We start from the raw sequence: 12,595 nt of genomic DNA on the forward strand, positions 1-12,595 counted from the left end.
TATTTTCTGTGCCCTTGTGCTCTGAATATCTTGCACGTTCAAATCGTTGGGGGCAATGACGTGCTATGTGGCCATACCCATTGCAGTCAAAACACTTGGGACCCTTGTTGAAATCCCTCCTCGCCTTGGAGCTGTAGAAGGCAGACTCTTGTTCAGGAACTCCTGGTTTTCTTGCAGTTACTTGGACTTCTTGCAATAGTTTGGTCTTAATAGAATCTCCAGTAATAGGCGCTCCTGAACTTTCTAGTCCCATTATCATTGGCCTATAATCATCTGGCAACCCGGCTAACAATAATGTTCCAATCCACTCTTCACTAACCTCAAAATTAATGCCTCTGAGTTTGTGTGCAGTAGTTATAATACTATTGACATACTCTTCTACAGAAGTACAGCTTTCTAACCTAGTCGTAATTAGAGACCTTAAAAATCCTACTCTTCTTGTTAACCCTGAATCCTGAAAAGCATTCTTCAACTTGTCCCATGCCTCCTTTGCTGTACAAGTGTCTTGAACATGTACATAATTTACAGAGCTGATTGACAAAATAATCTTTTCCCGAGCGCGTATAATCTTCTTGTCATCCTTTTCTTCACCTGTGACACACTGCCACAATTCTTCATGTTCCAGATAAGTTCTCATTGCAAACTGCCAAGTATTATAGTTTTCCCGTCCGACCAACTTTTCGATCGTCGGCAATGAGCTATGAGCTATGAGCTTGTCCTGCTGCCATATCTAATACCATGTTTTCTTACGTCTATATCATAATTTCACGTTTCTGGGCCCATAACCTATTGTGAAAGCAAGGTATAATGATATAGAACCAAATTAGTTAACTCAAGTTTACTTACTCTTTAATGGTACACAATTCATACGAATAAAAACATATTATCACCATGGCAAAAAACAACCGACAAAGAAAGTCATGGATATCAACATCATGCAAACAATGTAAACAATGTATGTATAATATATGAAGTTTGTTCTCAGTCACAACAATTTGTATGCATGTGTTGTTTTTTAAGTTTACATTTTAAAAGGGGGTAACATAGTTTCCTTGATAGGTCATAGGAGTAACAAGACTGAAAAGGTTTGGAACCCATGATATAAACCAAAGTATGTACAGAAAATTCATTAATACTTATTGTGTGACAGTTTTATCATTGATGCTTCCCAGAAAGAATTTCCAGTTGCGTTTTTGAGAACTGTGTGTTTGACTGTGTCTAATTGAGGATGCACTTAGAGCAAGAAACGATGAAGTATCTAAGGATAGCATGAACGCCTTGATCAGATATAAACTAGGAACTTGACATCACGGTCCAGAGTCCACGGGTGGGGCAAGGCTTGCAGTCTCTGCTAGTATGTAGGATATTTTCACTCTCAGGTTGGTGATGATGCACTCTGTTTGTTATTATATACACTTTACTATGATGTGACAGACTCCTTACGAGATAATCTACAACTTACTTGTTTCCACTACTTATGCCACAGTGATGCACCGGGTGACTTGGGCTGCTGCGTGTATTGGGGCTACTCTGGTGTCGGGCTAAGAAATGGTGAAAGTCCTTGCACTCTGCATGCGATACGCCAGGTGGAGGTAGCCGGACGTCCGGCAGTGGTTGGTGCTGTGAGTTACTCTCAACAGCCAGGAGGGAGTCAGCAGCTGCCCTCAAAGATTTATTATAGAATTTTATACATAAATAAATTAATATAGCTAAATATATGTACAGAAATTAAAAAAAATAGATTTATTTATTTGGTCGAGTTTATTGTGTAACCTCATGCCTTCGGTAAATTCCCGCAAAGGGTAAATATTTGGTAATTATGGTGTGGAAAGTTCATGTGTGCTGATCTTGTAGGAAAAAATGCCCACAGAGGCGGAAGACATGAGTACATTAATTCAGAAAAGTCAATGAACATTTTAATTCATCACTTTGTTACTTAAGGTTCGGTATCGTGTTTAGGGAATTCTTCTAAATTATTAATTATTTTAGAGACTTAAGTTGCATCTTTTGTATACAATTCTATTCTGAGGTTGTACTTTTGCTGTGGTAAAGTGTGACAGATCATGATTGAAAATGTGAACTTTGCAGTTTGCAAACTTAGCCAAAACAAAAGTTGTGGCAACCAAGCCTGCCCTGCTTGAAGTATGGAAACAGTCGCCAAACAAAAGTGGCTCATTGCTGGAGTCTGTGGAAGAGTTGATGAAGAAAGAGAACTTCCTGGTGAGTTCTAGTCCATTCAGTTCCCAACGCCAGAACATCAGCCTTCGACCAGCCAGTGACAATAGAGGCGCGCTGGACAAGAATGCCAGTGCTATGTATGAAGACAGGAAATGTAGACAAGATGAACCAGAAAGGTAAATAAACTACTGATGTTTGAGTCACTTGCAAAATATTTATACACATATTAAAGATTCGTTAATTTAGTTATTGAGTTAATTTAGTTTTTCATTCAGTCCATTTATATTTTTGTTATGTAGGGGTTGTACAATAAACATCGTGCACAGGTGCGTAAGATTAAATACTATGAATTAGGGCAATATGAAACAATACATTTTGCTCAGTTTATAAATATGACAGTTCTTGTGTAATGCTTTTACAAGGACAAACAGTGTCATTGCACAATAGTAATTGAATTGTAAATATCTCAACAACAGAACTCATTTGCTTTATCACATGGCTGTGTCTATAATATTCACAGGCTAGTAGAAACTGCATGACTCAAGTTCAATAAAAATGTAACTTAGCTGCACAAAGCTGAATTATATACATTCCTTGAAAAAAGCTGCTTGAAATGCAAAAGTTACGTTACCAATAATGCTTGAATTTTTATCAATTTACTTATGTGTTATTGCCCTTTAAAATTACACTAATAATTAAATAAAATTTATTTCTTACAGAAGCATAGTATTTGTAATGTAATTATTAGTTGCTATAGTGACATTCAGCTAAAAACTGTGTAATTACTACAATTGAAGGGCTTCGTGCAGTATAGTGACAAGCCACATCATGCACAAACAGAGATATAGCAATTTTAAACTTTTACCAAATTCTATAATTCTTGTTATTGCTTTATTTAATGTGAGGATTAATGATTATCTAACTTAATTATTGGAAAGCATATTGGCCACTTGTATTTTCACCAATGGTGTAAATTGAGACCAGTAGTATTTTTTTAACTTTCATTTGTGTAAATATTTGTGGCTTATCACTTTATTGCTCATCTCATAAGTTGCTCAATGTAGATAAATAATACTGTGATAATCCACATGTATGTGAGGCATGTCATATTATTGCCTTGCTTTAATTATTAAATTATATATGTAATAAACACATGTGGTGCATATAAATGATTCTTTATAAAAAGGTATATTGCCCCCCCTTTGGAAATTTAGTTGTTGCACCCCTGTGTGATGCATATGGAAAATGTCTGATCAGTTACTATAATATTAGTGCGACTTATTTAACTTAAATTACGCGAACAAACAGCAATACCAAATAGGCAGTAAGTGGAAATAGCACTTAAAATACAGTAGTATATTCTTTTTACATAATAAAGTTTAAGTCAACAGTTCCACATATGCATCAACATCCGTAGCACTATCAGGTTGAAGTCCATTATAGAAGTTGTGGTGGACAGAAGGAACAAACGGAAGAAGGCTTCGCATATCATCCAACTTCTTCTTGTTAATCTTCAGTGATGATGTATATTTCCTCAGCAGATTATGAAGTTTTTTTCCTGTAGGTCTGCCAACCTTGCACAAATTCACCTCTTCGTAGTGTTCATTCACTGCCTGCTTAATGAAGAAGCTAGTTAGTTTTTCAGAAGTGAACTTGAATGCAAGCGCGGAAGAAAATTTCACTACCTGGCCACATTTTGTTTCCTTAGATTTCCTTATATTTTTAAAAAGACTATCCAAACAAAATCAACTTGTGACATACTTATCACTTTCAAGGGTCTCTTTCTGTTTGCTTTTTTTATTATATCGAGCCATTCTGTTGGTGAAAATATTTGAGAAACCTTCCTGTGGCACTTCTCTATTAAAGCAAAATCTCTGTCAGATGGCATATGTGTGTGTCCAGCTATAAGAAAATAATGATGAATTTCCTTAAGGCGTTGTTCTTTGATGAGTTGATTCCAAAGAGCTACTACTGGCCAGTTCTTATTTTGGTAAGGTAAGTGGTCTTTACATCTCGTCAACATAGATTTTTTAAACCATAATATTTTTGCCTTTAAACTTTCATTTGCATCAATAACTTGACGACTGCTCGTTGCAATCAATATATTGGCTACTGCCAACTGCCGATTGAAGACTGCTAAGCAACAGCACTCTTTCCTATATTTTATATAAAAATGTAATAATAAATACTAATATTGTTGTGTGATAATGCCGTGCTAATGTAAACATACCAGCAATATAATGATATGCCACACTTCTTTTCACACCGGGGATATTTATATAGGTTATTAATTATCCAGACAATATAACATAATTTACAACATACTTATGTAAATAAAACTTATTATCCAGTGATATGGATAGAATTTGCAATTGTATTCATTATGGTATTAATATTTTAGCATATCATTAAATGTGACAGTACGTAAATACCATTGGGAGCAAGAGTATGATAAGCCAAAAATTACAATTAATACTTGCATCAGACGAATTACTTGCAGATTCGTCATCCACATCACTATCATCAAAAATGGAACAATTACTTCCATCGTCACTGTCCTAACTTGCCTCAGAAACACGTTTTCTTGAGCTACATTGTGGCATGTGTTTACTGATGTCGGCCATCTTTAACTGTGGCTTATCATGTTATAGAAGAGAAACACATGAAAATGGCATTTGAGCATTAAGATGATTTTGAGGTACTGCTGCTATCTATTGAGATATTTACTAACCTTTTGCACACACGATAGATACAGCAACCCTGGCTCTAAAATAATAAAATCTCACTTTTCATAAAAGTGTGGCTTGTCACTATACTGCACTAAGCCCTTCAATTTGTGAATTCTGGAGGTGCTTGACTGCAGGAGTTCTTCAAGCTCACACAGCATCATCCACTACCTCTTCCTATTTTCATTCACGTCTTACAAAATGCACTTCCAGCTCTGTGGAATGCACAAACAACGGACGCCTATTCCAGTACTCCTAGGTGTCTTGTGATGACACAGTTTGTATCTGGCAATGGTACCCTGTTGCATTCTTCCAGAACCATGTTTACTCACAACAATAATGCATCTGACACGGAAATCCCAACCAGCTGCTAGGCTTACTCGGAACTTCACCCCATTTAATGTGACCGACTCCGACACAAGTTCCAAAATTGTCTAGTAACACAATGTGCATTATTCTTACTAAACTTTTTTGTCTTTCATGCAGTCCTGCAATTACAAATTCTGCCCATGTTTCGCTCGCACTGACATAAACTACTTCAGATGAGTATTCAAAGCTTACAAGCAGAGTAGCAGGGCTGACCACTGAAGAATGACAGATGAACAGCTCTGTGAAGCCCCTTTATTTATACCATACACAGGATGTCTACTGACCCTGGAAAACCTGGAAAACCTGGAAAACCTGGAAATATCAGGGAATATTGTAATCAGGGAAAAATCAGGGAATTTTTTTAAAAATCAGGGAATTTTTGTTTGGTAGGTTGTAGTTGGCAATACATTTTTTGTTTATTGATCAGCTTGCATTGACGTAGCATAACGTGTATCCCCTCCCATTTTTATTTTTGAATGGCAAATAATGAACAGTTCCCACGTCCATTTTCTTTTATTTACCATCGGATTCGGAAGTGGCAACAAATCACTTGATACAAACTGGTTCAAGCTGGTCTGTTATCCTAATGACGTACGTACTGCAGCATGTGCTTCCCACGTTCAGATTATACCGACAGGTGCCTTTAATTTTAAGTATCTATGGATGCCCTCAATGTAAACTGGACATTTTTGTTAGCTTTGAAAATACATATCACAGACACTTTTGGTGAAGATTCGCCATCGTTTCTAGGAATTGGTAGCTGTGGGCTTCATACGGTCCATGGTGCTTTCAAAACTGGAATTTCTGCTACACAATGGGATGTTGTTAGTTTTTTGAGGCACAGTTACTATTTGTTTAAGCACGTACCTGCAAGGAGGTCAGATTACATTAGAATAACTGGATCAGAGCTTTTTCCCAAGAAATTTTGTGCAATCAGATGGAATACTGCAGTTGCTGAGCGTGCCATGAAAACGTTACCCCACCTAAAGAAATTTGTTAATGAAGTTTCTATTTCATCTCTCTCTTTCAGTGTAGTGAAAAGTGCTCTTGAAGATAATCTTCTAGAAGTAAAATTGACATCCTTCCACTTTTTGGCATCAGAGCTGGAATTGTTTCCCACAATGTTCCAAAGTGAAGCACCCATGGCACCTTTTCTCTATAATTCACTGGTAGACATTTTATTAGCTTTGGCAGGAAAGTTTTTGAAACCAGAGGTACTGAAGAGCTTTAGGGAGAAACGCAATGTATCTCGATTGGATGTAGATAACCAGGAAAATCTATTGACTGCTAACAATATCAAGTTGGGTTATGCAGTACGCCATGCCATCAAGAAAGAGAAAGTACCAGAAAAGTATTTCCTGTTACAGAATAATGATAGGACTTGTCTAAAGGTTATGGTAAAAAAACTTCAAGACAAAAGACCCCTGAAGTACAATCTTACCATGGGAATTTCCTGCTTATGTCCATCTGTGGCTTTAAATTCGGGTGTGAGGAAACAGCGTGTGAAGTACAGTTTAGAATGTTGTCTTCAAAACAGGTAGCTATCAGGACAAGAAGCTGATAACATTGAGTGATCATATCAGTTGGTATGTTCCTCGCAAGATTCTGCAGCACTGTTCTCGTCTTTTTCTCAAGAAGACGGGCGCCTTGATCACTTGTGGATGCTCATTCTTAAGGCACATACAGTAGCTACCAAAACAGGCCTTCTAAAGTTTGTGAGAATGGTGTTGGTACTTTCCCATGGAAATGCATCATTGGAAAGAGGATTTTGAGTGAATTATAATCTGCTGACTGAAAACTTGCAGGAAGAAATACTGATCGCACAAAGACAGATGTACGACTTTGTTCAATGTTCTGGAGGTGTAGAGCATGTTGATATCACCAAGTCCATGTTACAGTATGTAAGAAATGCTAGTTGTAGGCGTAAGGAAGCCTTGCAAACAAAACAAAAAGAAAAGGAAGCTACAGACAAGAAGGCAGAAAAAAGAAGAGTTGAAGAGGAGATCAAGGCATTGCAGTTGAAGAAGGCTTGAATTTTGGATTTGGCTCGTTCTGAAATGAGTGCAATAGACGCAAAAGTTGAGTCACTGTGAAATTGATGGGAGCTTCATTTTACTAATGTTTTTTTGCAAAAGGAAGTGTGTGAAATATTTGTAGCAGAATGTTTTATTTGCCATCAATTGAGTCACTTTGGCCACGTCTGGAAGAAGGTAATTTTTATACTAATTTAAGTAAGTTGAAATACTTTGAAACCCGTCAATGTAATGTTATGCAGTTTTTTCAGTTTCTTGGAATGTCGTAATAATTACGACTCACTGACACTCTGTAACGCTGTGTGTGCGTGAGAGAGAGAGAGTGAGATAGAGAGAGAGAGATAGAGAGAGATAGAGAGAGAGAGAGATAGAGAGAGAGAAAGAAGAAGAAGAAGAAAACCTGGAAAAATTCAGTTTTAGACCTGGAAAACCTGGAAAAATCAGGGAATTTAATTTACTCGAACTGGTAGACACCCTGCATACAGGAAAACATTCTTGATTACTATCCAATGTTTGGGTCAAGACACTGCTGTCTGTTAATTTGTAGTGAAGTACAGTGAATGGTCTTTAATCTGTCGTTCTATTGTTCTACATTTTCTATACTCTGACACCAATCAAACCGCTCGCACACAGGGTTTATTGGGTAGATTCTGGCTGTTGAAATTGGCCACAGGTCGCATTACTGTTTTATTGGCTCAGAGTTTGCTCTGTCAGTTTTACTTTCAGTGCATGTTTTCTGTTTTCCAGTGGGTTACACAAAACACATTTCACTGGTGCAGATGCTTAATGATTTTATGAAGAAGACTAGTGTTCATTTTATATTTTGCTTTCTATAGATATGTAGCTTATTAAAACTTGTTAAATACTGTACTATTTACTGTACATTAATTTTTCTTTGGTATTCCTGTTAAAACTATATTGTCTTTTGATAATCTGGGAAAACTGTGTTTAAGGTGTGGCAGTGGTCCCGAATGTGCCAGATTAGAACCTCTCAATGTACCAGGGGAATTATAATTTTCTTCAATATCAAGTTTATGGCTTTTCTGTATGTTCTGGCCAATGTGCATAAACCTTGTTACATAATCTATACATTATTCATTCATTTTATGTAAATGTATTTATTAACACAACAGAATATAAAAGGTAATGTAGCAGTAAAATACCTTGTTAGACAAGGCTCAATATAATATCAGTAGAAATACAAATAAAAATAATACCTATACCAAAAAGAAGATTCAGCACTTAGAATAGTTAATTCTTAAGGCAGTTACTTTTAAGGGAGAGTATTAGTGAGGATTGTCTATAGCACAGAAGTAGCCCAGACTGTGAAATGCTATGCAATAACTATTTTAAAATCCAGAAAGCTCAGGCAATGAAGAGTTTTGTGATTTGTTTGAGTAAAGCGTAGAGCTCAATTGATGTATATTTTGTTTATAAATTTCTTTCTGAACTTCAGTTGTAGAAAATCCTAACATTGCAATTAGTTGATTCTTCAGTACCATATATCCAAGAATTTAATCAAAGTTTTTAATATTTCAAACTACTGATTTCAGCTCTCTGATGTTAAATGTCAATGGTGACACTGATTAAATGACCTGAAATGAAATGCCACCTTAAAATCAAGACAACCTCAATAGAGAATAATTGCAGGAGGATGAAAACTCAAGAAAATCCCAAAATGCTTGAGAAAAGTCCCATGAAAATAAAATTCGGTGTTTTGGTCAATAAACTTAGTTCTGGAAGTGCTTGAGCAGTTACTGTGTACAGTGAGATACGCTGGATTCCTGGTATTTAGAACACCATGTTGGCATGTGTGCAGTAACTGGATGTGTTGTGTACTGTGGTATTGTGCATGAACTCCATAAGCTCACTAGTGCACGCTCCATTGTATCATACCAGTCGGCATCCTAGAGGCACCAAACGGAGTAAACTGATGTGTGTTCATCAGAGACTTGATTGCAAAACAGCAGTTAATTATGCACCTTACTGGTATGGCGTTCCACATACTCCAACCTATCTCATCGTACAGAGTAACTGCTCAAATGGTAAACGGAAACATTTCCAGACCTATGAGCGTTAATATTTCTGCCTCCCATACATGTCCTTCATATTTACCACAAGTTTTTGTGTGTATTTTAGATACACTCTGTAAAGTGTGTACTAGTAAGTTTACTAGTAAGTAAAATATATTTAAGAGTATTATTTTTTAACTTGACTACCCTCAACACATCATCTGTGTGTATTTACAGTAAAGATAATGGAAGGACAGACAAAGCTTCATCTTCTGGTAACATGAATGTTGACACCAACACTGGCATCAAGGGTGAAACCAGTGTTCTCATAAATGCTGACCCTGACCCTAGTATTAGCAACAAAGCTGAATCTAATGTTGATTCTTCAACTAAAGATTTGAAAGCTGATGAAGATGAAAGAATTCTGGATCACCTGAAGAAAATGGAAATGTTTGGTCATTTTGATGGAAACAGAAGGTTAGTTCTTCTAACTCAAACTCTTGTTTTATCTTGGCCTAACAAGCAGCTGTATTATTTTTATCAGCTCTCTTATGTACATTTTTACTTGCAAGCAGTTTATTTTGAGACTTCTTAAAAACAGCAAGCTAAAAAAATCTTCCTGATTCAAGTTTTACAATTTAATAGTTACCCTATTGAGAGATTTAACCCACAAAATGTTAAAAACTATGTTTTTAATAGAATAGTGATTGATTGGTAACAGGTAACAATGTAACTATTGTACAAAGCCCAATTTCCTACATAAGAAATTTTAATGTTTGTTATAAAGTTGGCATTCAGGTGAAAACTGGATTTTTTTTTTTAAACATTGTGAATTTGTGGGTTGTATACATATTCAGGGTAACTATTCAATTTCAAACTTAAATAGTAAATTTAGATAATTTATTTTCCAATTTGGTTACATTTCAGCATAGCAAATTTTGGTAATTTTGTAATGCAAGTGTGCACTGCATCTTGTAACTAGGTATGTTTATTTTGAGGAGAATGTTAGTTATTGTTAGTATGGTCAGCGCTCTGTAGTCTGGCATTCTTCGGTTTGTAACAACCCAGATTACAGCCTTCCCCATACAATCCATAAATAATAATTTGTTAAAATTTTTTGTCCTATTTCAGGTTAGATGTAAATTTTTTTCCTTTCGGAAGTAATTGTGAACGTAATTCACCGGGTTTATTGTTTTTATTTTTAAAATGCATAAATTTATTTTTGAAGTAATTTTTTTTTTTTTGCTGGCTTCTTTGTGTGGGAAGGCATGCTGACGTAATTCTCCTTTGTTATTTCCACGAACGAGGCTTTGTTTCACACGCTAGGCGTTTGAGTCACTGTCACAGGAGTGTGTGTGAGAGAGAAAATTGCTGCATCGTGGGAACAGAAATAAGAATTTTGTGGAAGTTCCTGTTGCCATGCGCTCTGATTGGCTGAAAATTACGTCAGCGAGCCCAGGACACTGCCTGCACAAAGGGAAGGAAGGCTGTAAAGTTAATCATTGTTCGAATACCGGGCCGAGCAGGCCGTGGTCAGCCGATGGCTCCGTGTTTTATTTTTTCTAGATGTACAGTTTAATTTTTTTTTGTCTTCTGTTGTATGGAATATATTGTAATTTTTACATAAATAAAAAACAAAAGGTAATACATCGAACATTGCGTATAAATTAATTCGTGACCTTCTACGAACCTGTATGTTCACTCGTCACCTAATTTTGAGCTAGCCTGAGGTGGTGAGTGGTAACAGGTTCTACACTTTTCTTAATCTGACACTGATGTGATGGAACAAAGCTGTAACTTTGCAGAACACTGAAATATGTGTATAGGGCTATACATGCAGGTAGGCAATTAATACAAGCTGACTACAACAGAAATGGAAAATCACTACAGGACAAAAAACATCAAAGACAAGTACAGACAAATACATATTATTTACAGAGGATAACATGATAATGATAAACACATAAATATGTAATATTAGAATATAAAATAAATAGGGATGTGCGAATCCGTGATTTTCAGTTCGGTTTGAATCTGATTCGAATCCCTGGCAATATTTGAGATATGAATCCGATTATGAATATTAAGCACAGAATAATTAAAAATAACTGATTAATTTAAAAATAATGTGTGTTCTCTTTTTTTCTAACTGTAACTACTGGCAATTATTTATTACACTGAGATTGAAATGCTATAATTATGTAAACTTAATAAATAATAAACACTTTAAAATATGAAAACCAAAACATATTCGATTCTCCAACTCAATCGTAATAAACTGCACACCACAGGGAAATCTCAGTTTTATAAACGTTTCAGCAAACGAAACCATTTTTTCTCCAATAAATAGCCAAGACTTTTTTTTCTCTTGTAGATATGATAACAAAACATTGATGAAATGATTGATCCAGAATAAAATGAATTATCATATTCTGCCTGAGACTGAGCCGTAATAGGTTTTTGCAACCAAACCATTTAGGCATTAAAAATATTATATTCTTTGAGGAGGAAATTTTTTAAAAATTTTTCTATCTTTTGTATGATAAAATCTACCTCTGCATACTTTTATGGAAAAAATTGAATAATTTTTATTGAATTATCACTATTTTGTATGGATACAAAGGAGTGAAATGAAATCTACAATTTAATTAATAAATTTACTTTTACTTACATTCATTAATTCAAATATATTTATTACTTTTGAAGTGTCTGGGGCTTCGTATTTATTTTTACAAGTACAAAAAAAATTTTTGCTTCGGCCGGGATTCGAACCATCATCTTGTGTATTGGCAGTCAGTGATGCTAACCGCATAGCTACGAGGCCATATTAGAAAATATTGTTTCAGATGTTATAAATTAATAATATTCCACGCACAATATTTGTTTGAATTTCTTTTAACTAGCATATTCTCTGTTGAACTCGAAATATTTACACGCTCATTGTCTCATAACTATAATACGGTGTGTGATTTAGTTGTTCAAATAATAACTCATGACAAATACCAATGTCAAACTAAAGCATGAAAAGTATCATACCAGCAATAAATATTCAGTTACACAGCTAAAACAATACTCATACAACACTGTTTAAATATACTGATTTACACTATTAATTAAAATAATACGTACTTGTAAGAACGCCATTTCCTTGCGAATATACTCCCGTGGCGTGGTGCACAACAATAACCTTGAACCCCGCTGTGTTGTCGTCTGCCCCAAGCCGTGTGTGGCGACATGCGCAGGCGTGATCCAACCGGCGCGACCCGCCTATCCCTGC

At 35.7% G+C, this 12,595-nt stretch overlaps 1 protein-coding gene across 6 annotated transcripts in view; it reads left to right on the forward strand.

The window, feature by feature from the left end:
- LOC134527383 (putative ATP-dependent RNA helicase TDRD12) overlaps positions 1–12,595 on the forward strand; it is a 393,271-nt gene that overhangs the window by 139,279 nt on the left and 241,397 nt on the right. For all 6 annotated transcript variants that reach the window (XM_063360027.1, XM_063360029.1, XM_063360028.1 and 3 more), the window contains 2 exons: positions 2,089–2,354; positions 9,556–9,795. In XM_063360027.1, the coding sequence (XP_063216097.1) occupies positions 2,089–2,354; positions 9,556–9,795 (506 nt within the window). The remainder of the gene's footprint in view (positions 1–2,088; positions 2,355–9,555; positions 9,796–12,595) is intronic.

This window comes from Bacillus rossius, chromosome 1, assembly GCF_032445375.1.
Source record: "Bacillus rossius redtenbacheri isolate Brsri chromosome 1, Brsri_v3, whole genome shotgun sequence".
In the NCBI taxonomy this organism is placed as follows: Eukaryota; Metazoa; Arthropoda; class Insecta; order Phasmatodea; family Bacillidae; genus Bacillus; species Bacillus rossius.